The sequence below is a fragment of the Stylophora pistillata genome, unplaced genomic scaffold (genome assembly GCF_964205215.1).
Source record: "Stylophora pistillata unplaced genomic scaffold, jaStyPist1.2 SCAFFOLD_151, whole genome shotgun sequence".
In the NCBI taxonomy this organism is placed as follows: Eukaryota; Metazoa; Cnidaria; class Anthozoa; order Scleractinia; family Pocilloporidae; genus Stylophora; species Stylophora pistillata.
Window position 1 is genome coordinate 47,501 of NW_028290847.1, and position 12,500 is coordinate 60,000.

Here is a 12,500-nt window from a genome sequence, read left to right on the forward strand (position 1 = left end):
TTTTCCCATCTCCTCAAAAACCATAATCATTTAAATTTACCTCATTTACAGTTTATTTGGATTTATACATGACCCCACAGGCTGTTCAGCTCTAAACACTATCGTGTCTAAATAAAGGTGTTATTATCAGGGGTTTCAATAACAATACTTATAAGCGGCCACTGAAAGTTTAATAGACGGATGTGACCACTAAAATCACTTATTTTCATTAATGAAATCCAAACAGACGGCAGTAAATGGTCCTACAGGCACCGCTCTTTATTGAAACTCCTTTATCATTATAATTATTATTATTATTCAACAACAAACATATGAAACATATGTGTGAACTGCGGTTATGAGACGTGTATGAGAACGATCCTTCGCAGTAAAGCACTATTTGAGCAATAGTGAAAATCAGACCTGAAAAAAATTTCAGGCCTGTACGGGATTCAAACCACTGACCTCTGCGATACTAGTGCAGCGCTCTACCAATTGAGCTAACAAGCCAACTGGGAGCAGGCCATCAAATTAATTCGATATAAACCCGTAGATGATAAATCAAACAACAACAAACATATGAAACATATGTGTGAACTGCGGTTATGAGACGTACAGGCCTGAAATTTTTTTCAGGTCTGATTTTCACTATTGCTCAAATAGTGCTTTACTGCGAAGGATCGTTCTCATACACGTCTCATAACCGCAGTTCACACATATGTTTCATATGTTTGTTGTTGTTTGATTTATCATCTACGGGTTTATATCGAATTAATTTGATGGCCTGCTCCCAGTTGGCTTGTTAGCTCAATTGGTAGAGCGCTGCACTAGTATCGCAGAGGTCAGTGGTTCGAATCCCGTACAGGCCTGAAATTTTTTTCAGGTCTGATTTTCACTATTGCTCAAATAGTGCTTTACTGCCAAGGATCGTTCTCATACACGTCTCATAACCGCAGTTCACACATATGTTTCATATGTTTGTTGTTGTTTGATTTATCATCTACGGGTTTATATCGAATTAATTTGATGGCCTGCTCCCAGTTGGCTTGTTAGCTCAATTGGTAGAGCGCTGCACTAGTATCGCAGAGGTCAGTGGTTCGAATCCCGTACAGGCCTGAAATTTTTTTCAGGTCTGATTTTCACTATTGCTCAAATAGTGCTTTACTGCCAAGGATCGTTCTCATACACGTCTCATAACCGCAGTTCACACATATGTTTCATATGTTTGTTGTTGTTTGATTTATCATCTACGGGTTTATATCGAATTAATTTGATGGCCTGCTCCCAGTTGGCTTGTTAGCTCAATTGGTAGAGCGCTGCACTAGTATCGCAGAGGTCAGTGGTTCGAATCCCGTACAGGCCTGAAATTTTTTTCAGGTCTGATTTTCACTATTGCTCAAATAGTGCTTTACTGCCAAGGATCGTTCTCATACACGTCTCATAACCGCAGTTCACACATATGTTTCATATGTTTGTTGTTGTTTGATTTATCATCTACGGGTTTATATCGAATTAATTTGATGGCCTGCTCCCAGTTGGCTTGTTAGCTCAATTGGTAGAGCGCTGCACTAGTATCGCAGAGGTCAGTGGTTCGAATCCTGTACAGGCCTGAAATTTTTTTCAGGTCTGATTTTCACTATTGCTCAAATAGTGCTTTACTGCCAAGGATCGTTCTCATACACGTCTCATAACCGCAGTTCACACATATGTTTCATATGTTTGTTGTTGTTTGATTTATCATCTACGGGTTTATATCGAATTAATTTGATGGCCTGCTCCCAGTTGGCTTGTTAGCTCAATTGGTAGAGCGCTGCACTAGTATCGCAGAGGTCAGTGGTTCGAATCCCGTACAGGCCTGAAATTTTTTTCAGGTCTGATTTTCACTATTGCTCAAATAGTGCTTTACTGCCAAGGATCGTTCTCATACACGTCTCATAACCGCAGTTCACACATATGTTTCATATGTTTGTTGTTGTTTGATTTATCATCTACGGGTTTATATCGAATTAATTTGATGGCCTGCTCCCAGTTGGCTTGTTAGCTCAATTGGTAGAGCGCTGCACTAGTATCGCAGAGGTCAGTGGTTCGAATCCCGTACAAGCCTGAAATTTTTTTCAGGTCTGATTTTCACTATTGCTCAAATAGTGCTTTACTGCGAAGGATCGTTCTCATACACGTATTATTATTATTGTTATTATTATTATTATTAGACCTACAACAGACCCCCTCTACTTCATCCTGACCTAGGATTAACTGAACCTTGCTTTGACAAAATGAGTTTGTGGGTTTGCATAATAAAAACACTAATAATAATAATACAACTATCTTAAATTCGTACAGTTGTAGTCAAACAAAACAAAACAAATAAAAAAGACTTTATTCATTAATTTTAAATTATAATTTCATGTTGGCTTCCACCCGCATGTAGAAGAGCCCAATCGAGACAGGGGAAGTGACACGCAAGTTTATTGGAAAAGACGAAAAATATTTTACAAACAATACCAGTTGTTGCCAAATTTAATTATGGTATCAGTTAAAAATATTATTATGATACAGGAATGGCAACGTGGATAACACACAAAGTAAAAGTCAAATCGTGTTTCAGAGCTATCTAAATTTTAATTAATTGGTGCATAATTTCGGTGACGGTCAATGTAGTCATCAGATTTCAATAAAACTTCCGCGTTAATTTATTGGATGTTCTCTTTGCATATGATCTTCTTATGTTTATAATGTTTTCAAATAAAAACCTTAAATTTCGGAAATCGATGGATTACCTTGAAATGCAAATACACATGTATGATGAACGTGAATGATCTTGAGTTTGAGTAATTAAAGCAGAGTTAACTGTCTGATAGTATAGAAACTGTACCTCATCACGATCTAAATAACATCCAATTAACTTTAAGCGTTAGGCTATTATTGACATATAAATGCATCTACGATCTATACGAATAGCTAGTTTTGTTTGATTTGTGGAATTATTGAGATAAAATGAGGCACAACCTGGTATAAAGCTACAGCCGAGGTTAACCAAATGAATTAATAAGCTTACCTCGACTTGTGCCTTCGTCAAACCAGTGTCTGTTGACGATTTTAAAACCATCTCCTTGTACATGGTTCCCGTTCCAACCTTCCCTCCTGCAAAACACCGCTCTAAAATACCTCTCTGTTCATCTGAGATACGCGTACGTTTCGCCATTGTATTTCCACACGAAGAACAACCACTATCTCGCTGAAGGCTTACCAGACGGCACGTTGTGGAATTTGTTACGCGCGGGCGAACGTGGATTATTCCATAAAGCGATTTCATTGGCTGCTCCAGACAATGCCTCAAATAAGCGGCATCAGACGGCTCAGATGGCCCAGACGATCATTTCACTTGGCTACTACCCACATTCTCAATTGAGAAATACCGGGTGTTACGCTATGAGAAAATGTGACACGAGTGCTTCAAACTGGCATTTTCGTTTACTGATAAAATGAGTTGCAGAGAAAAGATGTGAACTCTGCAACAGCATTGCGTGTCGTTCTCCTCATAGGGATATCTACAGCTCGTTCATAGCTATAGTAAGAGTACACTGTGACTTTGGATGTGGTTCTTGTAGAAGAACCAAAGGAATCGGCATTTTCGAGTTGCCCTTAGCGAAAGATGAAAATCACAAGAGATGGCGCAACGAGTGGCTTGGTGTACTCAAGAAAACAAGGGAAATGGATAAAGATTTTAAAAGACAGATAGATGAAGACAAACTCTACACTTTCGAAAAGCATTTTTTGTCCGAAGATATTGAAATATGTAAGTATTTTTCGATAACTTTTGCTATGGAACGATACGATTGCTGAGCGTAATGTGCGTAGCGTTGCCAAGCTACTAAGATATAAACAAACAGCTTTTTCTTTCGTAGAGAGTCAGGTTTAAGACTTTGTCTGCCTAAATGTCAGAAGTCTTACTGAGCACCAGCGAAAACGAAAGCCATTCCTGGCACCTTACAGGTCTACTCAAGATTGATGGTAAGTCTTGCTTGAACTATTGGTATAATCATAACTTGTTGTTTAGTGCTCAAATTGTCTATCATAAGACTCAATTTATAATAACCTGTTAATTTGATTTTAAGAGCAAAATTACATTTTTATCACTATTATTTTCATGTAAATACTCTTGCCTACAAGTCTGTCATTCAAGTTTAAGAACACAGACTGTATTGATAAATTGCTATGCATTTGAACACAAGTAATTTTTTAATTTATATTTATAGGTTTGGCTTTTTGATGGAATTCCTGCAGTATCTTCAGAGCTGGAAGGGGAGCACTGAAAACCGAGAGGGTGAGTTTACCCAAAATGCAAGATCCAGGATGTTCCTCTCTTGGCAGACATACGAAGGCTTCCAGATTTCTGCAAGGTCTACAATCGAGTGCACCAGGTTTCTTCTTTCAGAGGGGATGGAGTTTGTCCTGACAGAAAGGTTCTGTCAAGATCCTGTGGAAGAATATTTTGGAAAGCAGAGGCAGTTTGGCCGGAGGTGTGACAATCCAGATATCAGGACCTTTAGCTACAACAGCAACACTATTAGAATTGAAAGGTCAGTCTCCTGCCAGAGTGGGAACACTAGAGGCAGAAAGGACATAAAAAAAAGCCTGGGTTAATGTGACCAATGAAAAGCTACCATGTAGAAAAAAGCAAAGAACTGTTTAGCGTATTCATAGCTAGCAGAGGCACATTCTAAGCCACTCTATTTACACTCTATTTCTAAATTTTTTTACTCCAATAATACAAGATATTCATGTAACAATCAATTAATGCACATAAATCAATCACCAATGTTTCATTTATTGTTTCAACATGTTTAATTTGAAAATAAATATTTACATGACATTTGTGTTGTTTTCCTTACTACATGATTTAGATACATGTTATTATCCTATAACTATCATATTGGTTAATCCAAAGTTAATAGAGGGGTCAATCATATTCATTTTCATATGACTTTTCAATGGTTTCCATTAGGTATTTAGTTTCTTTGACACGCATTACCTTTATTCAACCAGTAACAACCATTTGTTTTGTTAAATAAGAATTTGTTATCAGATTCCTGAACTCTAAATCTATTGTGCAAGGAACCTTAATACTTTTAGGTACTTGCTATAAATAAAAAATGAAAAATAGAAATTGGTGAAAATTAAATTTTTATACCATATGTGAACAACTCTTGGAATGAAAATGCTCTTCTTGATAAATGACAATAATATTACAACAAATATAGTGAGAAAGCAACAAATATTTCTCCATGTATCATATAACTGTTTTGTCTTGTGTAATAAAAATCTATTACATTACTCAGGCCTTGCTTGTTCTTGATCATGACTTCTCATGATCTCCTTTTGGAGAGCTTTAGCCTTTGTTTGCTTTGCTTTTACTTTGTAGAGCTGAATGATGTCCTCAGCACATGAAAAGGAGCGTACCCTTACATACAAACTTACTATAGCATGAAGCACATTTTTGCTCACTTCAGCCTCTGGGATTAGCTCTGCATCAGAAACCATACATTGGTAGCTTGACAATACCTCACTGTCAGTTACTGAGTTGAGAGTTATGCCAGCAACATCCACTTTTTTCAAGCAGTTAACTGAAGTGAGATGCCGAAATTGATGCTCTGTTTTAAGAGAAATGTTCTGTGCATACTTGGTAATGTTCCACTAGCCACCCCGGCTTAAACTTGACACCAGTTTTTGACTCTCACACCCATACTATTGTTTACCAGCTTTCAATATTGCCCTTGCCTGTTGGTTTTCTGCTGTATTGTTTCTTGCATACTTTTTATGCAAGTTATGCAAGACATATCCACCAACATACTGAAGACCAGCTTCTTGTTTTTCTGACAATACAGTTTGGGATGAAGGTGGGTTACTGTCAGAAGAAGACTTAATGCCCTTGCAGTAGGACAGGATAAAATCAGCTACCTTGCTTGCAAGCAGTGTTGCAGCATTACGAGATAGTCCTTTGAAAAACATTGGAGACTTCAATGGTACTTGAGCATAATAGTTGCCATAGAATTTCTCGGCATTCCCATTTTTTGAATAGCCTTCAAATAATGCCTTCATTACAGAGAATTCTTGAGTTCCTTCTTCAAGCACTTGATACTCGTACTGTTTTAACTCCTTCCTTAGATCTTCTGCAAAAACTTCCCTTTCATAAATGTTCTTTAATGCATTGCGTACAATCTCAGCTAGAATACTAGCAGTCAAAGTCAAACGATGCTCGTTCCGATTTGGATTGTGCTTGGCAGCTCGATGCCTTTGATATCCTCCTCTTGTTTTGTATTTTTTCCCACACTCGCTGCAAACAATCTCGGTTGATTGGACCTACCAAAAAATATTAAATCATAGTTTCAGCATATTAGAGTCTGTCTCTATGAAATATGATCAAATGTTAACATACTTGCCGTCTTCCGAAGGCACTTGCGACAATGTTCAGTTTGTTGTCAGGTTGCATTCTCTGTAAACTATTTTTAACAAAGCAAAACCCAGGCAATATTCAGGCAATTTTTAGTATCTAGGGCACTTCTACCAGAGAAACTAAATACAATTTTATAATTTTTCTAGAATATAGCTAGGAAATTGTTATCTGAAAACGTCGGGAAATTCTCTGTTCTCTAGTAGTTAGTCGCGTGAAAGTACATTAGCGTGTGGCTCCGTAAACCCCTTCAAAAAAAAAAAGTATAGACTAAGTAAGAGTAAGCTTCTAAATATTCTGCACTTACTTCACTTGCAGCAGTTAAAAACTGTTCCTGCAGTACTTCATCTTCATCAAAGATGTCTAAAATTGCCTCAAAACTATCGCCAATCAAAATTAGATCCTCTCCACCATCCGCCATCTTTGAACTTGTGTTTGGCTTGTGCACCGTCGCGGTCACGTGACAGGTACTTTCAACATCTGCGCTGCTCTATAGTCTCGCTCTTTGATGCTCGCTGACTTTCATAACCAGTCCCCTCTATTAACTATGCTTCAACAGACGATCCAGAAAACAGGAAACAGTAATTATACCTCTTCTTCCCTGTTCAAGGCGGATTGAGAGCCACGCTCTATAATGTTTCGTCATATAATGCATTGCTAGCTTTGGACCCGACCTTATTTGAGGGGGATAGATCACTATTTGGCTACCTTCCTGGGAAAGAATACCAAATAACTAACTAGTTGAGTTGATTTTTCAAAGCCACTGTTTCCAAAATGCAAGTATTTGATGTAGGTATACCGACTCGCAGTCGAGTCTACTGTGTCAGCTGGTGCAGTGATTACTCTCGAAGCGTTTCTTGAGTTCCGAGCTACGTGGAAATGGTTTTATTTCCAGATGTGAGCTTTTTTCGGACCGCTGCCGGGAAAAGGTGCGTGCGAAAAATATGAACGTGCTCCGTGAGTCGTAGTCTTACAACCGGCACGAGTAACTTAACAAGGCACAGAAGCCTCTGGAGAAGAAGTAGTATAAATATAAAGATTTTGAACGTTGGCTTTTACAAATATTTCAGCGAAAGTTGTGGTTTTCCAGGTTTGACCCTTATAAAACTTCCTTTAAATAAACAAATATTCGAACACTACACTTTTCTTTGTCGCACATCTGCAGTGATGTATTATGGGCTATGCCCTTTGCAGATCCTTCGCCTTTTTTTTCTTACCTAAAATGAGCTTTATCGATATCCCCCGAAGTACCATGAACATTCAATTATGAAACATTAAATTATGATAGGAGTTAGATAATTGTTTGCTCCTGTTTCGTATATGTAACAGACGACCTTAAATCTTGAAACCACGTGCTTCATAGTCCAATTTTTTATTTTTGCGTTTTATCTCAGTAGACCTCATTTGGAATTAACTAGCGTTATTCTGCACGTGAGAATCATGTTTCTGAACTAGCAACATTGCGCTGACATTTGGTTCACGGTTCGGTTATATCCTCAGAGACCCAGGGGCTGAGTCGATTTCAAGTATGGGCATGAAGAGCCCCTGGGGACATTGTCTTACAAGACTAGTTCCAAACGTTCGCAGTCGTTCTGCCATCTGATTGGTGCCAGAAAATCTTTGTTTTTTTTCTGCCCTCTCACAGTAAAGTGTACTTTAGAAACCTTTCGTGTGTTTTAACACGGACATATATCCTGGTAGCTCAGTTGCTCGCTATGTTTGCTTGGACCGTGCGACGGAGATTTGCTTGAGGTGAAAAGTTTCAGTCTCAACAAACAATGTAAGAGAAATCGATCAGATTGTCCGCGAATATTTTTACCAGAAATTATACTGAATAGTTTCACAGGTATCACTAGAGAACGTGTTTTCAAGTTTGCGAGGTTTGTAAACAACACGATGGTTGCAGTCATTGATATGTGGCTTTAAACGTTAGACGAGATTTAAGCTTAAATCTTTCTAGATTTTTTGCATAATTTGCTATGACTAAAACTTTGCCAATCCCGTGAAGTTATCTCGTCGCACGGGCCACGCAGGTATGTCGAGCAACTGGTACTTGCGTATTTTTCTGTGCGTGCCAAACTCTAATCTAATCTACGCTTGAAAAAAAAGAAAAGCTAAGCGTGGAAACTGTTGTTTATTAGATGTGGGTAGATGACCCTGTACTACTAAGCTAACATTTGCAATAAAGCAAACCCGCCCTTTCCATCCAATATTTCTTGATGTTTGGGTTTGTTTTTCCCATTGAAAGCAGCATCGGATCGATTCCCAATGATCAAAGGTATTTAACTTGGTCTTCAACAATCGACAGAAGAGGTGAAATGACAATGACCAAGGGACTAGAAGAGAATCCGTAGCCTTCCCAGCTCAAGAATTTCAACACTCTAGGCAGCAGTTGAAAGATTAAACTCTTTCCAAACCACTTCGGTAACTGCCCTAAAACACCTCTCCTCACGATGTTGTCGTTAATAATTTTTTGTGAAGGTGTGGTCTGATCGTCCGGGTGAGTGTAGTCGTGAGAAGGACTGTTGTCGGTGGTAGTGACTGACGTTTCGACAACCTGTGCAGAAGTCATCTTCAGAGTCAAGTGAATGATTGTCAAGTGGATGATCAACAATCATTCACTTGACTCTGATGATGACTTCCGCACAGGTTGTCGAAACGTCAGTCACTACCACCGACAACAGTCCTTCTCACGACTACACTCACCCGGACGATCAGACTACACCTTCACATGTTACCCCCGGGTTCAAACCATTTACTGCATTAATAATTTTTTGTTCAGATTTCAATTAGCTAACCGGAAAGACAGCTAAGCTTTCTCTTAGCGCTTGCTGGAGGTCGTCCACGAACTTAAGGTTCTCTGCAACCTTGGCCCTATTGTGAACGACTTTACTACAAAGCGAAGATTAGATTTTGGCGCGCACAGAAAGCAGAAAGCTCCGTAGGCGAAAGCGCCAGTTGCTCGACCTACCTGCGTGGCCCGTGCGACGAAATAACTTCAAGGGATTGGCAAAGTTTCAGTCACAGCAAATTACGCAAAAAATCTAAAGATTAAATCTTAAATGTCGTGTAACGCTTAAAGCGACATATCAATGACTTCAACCATCGTGTTGTATACAAACCTCACAAACTTTAAAACACGTTCTCTCTTGATACCTGCGCAAGTATTCCGTATAATTTCCTGTAAAATTTTCGCGGACAATCTGATCGATCTCTCTTACATTGTGTGCTGAGACTGAAACTTTTCACCTCAAGCAAATCTCCGTCGCACGGTCCAAACAGTCATAGCGAGCAACTGAGCTACTAGCATGTATGTCCGTGTTAAAACACACGAAAGGTTTCTAAAGTACATCAGAACATAGCTAGCAGAGTCGCGCAATCAAATTCATTATACGAGAGCGTGCTCAAAATCCCGATAGTGCACGCTGATAGCGTCAGCAAATCCGACTTCGCCAGAAATTTTTTTTTTTCGCGCGAGCGGCCATTGTTAGCGCGGGGAAAAATAATATATTTCGCGACAATAATGGATACAAACAGACACTCGACCTACTAGTCCGAAAACGAAGACAATGTTTGGACCTTTTCCCTTGGGCTAGAGTTCTTAAATGAGGCAGAAAAAGAGAAAAACAAAGGAAAAGCATACTCGGCATCAGCGCCATCACGATTTGCTTTAACTGATAGTGTTGTCCGTTTTTCGCGTCGGATTTGATGCACAATTCCACTGGCTATGTTCTAAAACAATTAGTTCATGCTTTCAGCTGTGCACTATCGAGTTATGGAGCACGTGGGAAGTTTGGAGAGCACTCATGAAGCTAGAGTTGCCCTCGGCTATCGCCTCGGGCAACTCTTACGCTTCTTTCGTGCTCTCCAAACTTCACGCGTGCTCCATAACTCGATAGTGCACGCTAAAGAATGAACCAATTGTTAACTTTACTCTGATAGGGCAGAAAAACACAAAGATTTTCTGGCACCAATCAGATGGCAGAACGACTGCGACCGTTTGGAACTAGTCTTGTAAGACAATGTCCCCAGGGGCTCTTCATGCCCATACTTGTAATCGACTCAGCCCCTGGGTCTTCGAGGATAGGTTCGGTTGTAGACTTATATAAGATATCTTACGCAAAGTGTTTCAACGGAGTGGGAATAGAGAAACCCCGAGATACGCTTTGTAAAACAATCATTATCAGGTGTTGACTATCCTGCCAAGTTCTATCGCTATTGAGGGAGCAATGCAACAACTTTAGGACTGCAATCCCCTTTTGTGATACAGCAATATGGACGGTAAGATGATATCATGTTAAATAAGATGTAGATTGGATGTAAAATGCGAAACAATGGAGTTTGTGTTTGAATGTGAACACTTTCGAACAACTGACGGCATCGTCAAATCAGCTCATTTTATCCAACTTTAAAATTTGATTAAATCGCACTGAATCATTTCCCTAAAAAAATCGTTTGGAGATCGAAAAGAACCACACTTCGCCTTCCAAAAGCCAGATTTTCAGTCGATTATTTTGTATAGCACATAGTAAAATAACGTTAACGGGTTAGTTTTTACCTATTTTTAATCTTGTTAGAAGAAGGTCGGTTAAATTCAGTTAGATTGTGTAAATAAACCATCAAGAATTGCTCAAATTACTGTCAAGATATGTATTGATGTTGTTTTCAAGATTTGGTAGTTTTTATCGGTCCAAGTGTTTTCAATTCGTGGCGCGACGCTCCGAGATTAGTCTGAAATTTTGAGCTTCAAAAGCGGCCTTTGGTCAAAATTCAGTTATCGAGTTTTTCGAAAATATATCGATATTCAGCCAAACGAAGTATGCAGTGCTTTATTTCACCATAAGGCCCAACTAACTTGAGAATATGAGACGAATCTATTTTTTGGCTGTTGTCACTAAATGTTTGACCGTTGGTAAGATTCGTTCGTAAGTCGCTCTTACTACAACCGTCGGCGAATTATTTTTAGGGAGGTTTTGGTGGATTTTCCAAGTCATGACCCAAAACCGTCTTTGTCCTTTTTACTCTCCAAGTCTGTTGTATATGGTAGGTTAGCATGTGTCTTGACAATGGTTATGGTCTTACCTCAATCAATTAGGTTTTTCGCTTATTTTTTTACCGTGTTTTGGAGGTAATTTTTATTATTGCCGTTTCGAGCTTCATGGGCTAACTAGAGGAAAAACTTAGGTAAAACTTATTTTTCAATTGGCCCCCAAATCCCTCACTATTGTCAGTTAATTGTTTGTCTATGTAGCTTTCGGTCTAACTAGTCCATTTACCTCCAAAAATTGCATGGGCTTTGTCTCATCAGTAAAACTGGTGCCGTTTCCTTCACTTTCTTGTGTTATTAGAAACGAATGGCGCAATGAATTCCAAACCAGCTTAGTTATATTTCACTTTGCTGTATGTGTCATGTTCTTGAAGTTGTTGCTTCTTATGTTCTCTTCCGTTTAAGGTAATGTGAAGTGACCCAATAATTGGTACTATAGACAGATTGGATGGCTGTGACATTTACTGTGGCTAGCTGTTATTGAAGAGTTTGTCATTATTCCCAGAAGCTTACTTCTTGTTGAAATTATTAGTGTTTTGTTCTCTGTACACAACTTGTCTAGACTAATATGCTATATAGGATTTGTCTACTGTATTTGTGACGGTAAAATTACCATTAAAGTTTTCAGAAGTTTTGTCCATATTTCAGTGAAAATGAATGTGAGTAGTAATCAGTTTTATCAAAAACTAGATAATTGGATAATGCAATTCAAGACTTTTTATTGGCTTAGCCATTATGGTATATCAGCCAATATACCATAATCTACAAATATGGTAAGCATGCGTGTCAGTTTAAAATTAAAAGGGAGGTAAAAATCTAATAAAATTTAATAATTTAATTTAACGTTTTTAATAACACAATTATTCCACTTGCGCTTGTTTGATAGGAGGTGATTACAGCCAACGAGGCATGTAGCACCTCATTGGCTATCAATCATATCATATCCAGTGCACGCTCGTGGAATAATCGTTAAATATTCCTTAGGAGTGTTAAAGCTTCCAGAATGAGAGCTGATAAATTTCT

General features: G+C 38.7%; 1 protein-coding gene, 2 long non-coding RNA genes and 1 pseudogene across 6 annotated transcripts in view; 2 read left to right on the forward strand and 2 right to left on the reverse strand.

Annotated features, from left to right (window-relative positions):
• Window positions 1-3,247, reverse strand: part of LOC148715796 (uncharacterized) — a 28,241-nt gene extending 24,994 nt beyond the window's left edge. For all 4 annotated transcript variants that reach the window (XM_088746499.1, XM_088746496.1, XM_088746498.1 and 1 more), the window contains exon 1: window positions 3,035-3,247. In XM_088746499.1, the coding sequence (XP_088602625.1) occupies window positions 3,035-3,181 (147 nt within the window). In that variant the 5' untranslated portion in view covers window positions 3,182-3,247. The remainder of the gene's footprint in view (window positions 1-3,034) is intronic.
• A 30-nt stretch (window positions 3,248-3,277) lies between these two features.
• Window positions 3,278-4,444, forward strand: LOC148715797 (uncharacterized). The gene is made up of 3 exons (XR_015995847.1): window positions 3,278-3,775; window positions 3,885-3,990; window positions 4,236-4,444. It is a non-coding gene; the product is annotated as an uncharacterized LOC148715797 (long non-coding RNA).
• A 751-nt stretch (window positions 4,445-5,195) lies between these two features.
• On the reverse strand, window positions 5,196-6,889 carry LOC148715798 (uncharacterized; annotated as a pseudogene).
• Window positions 6,890-9,791: 2,902 nt separating this feature from the next.
• Window positions 9,792-12,119, forward strand: LOC148715799 (uncharacterized). Its single transcript, XR_015995848.1, has 2 exons — window positions 9,792-10,711; window positions 11,883-12,119. It is a non-coding gene; the product is annotated as an uncharacterized LOC148715799 (long non-coding RNA).
• The last annotated feature ends 381 nt before the right edge of the window (window positions 12,120-12,500 follow it).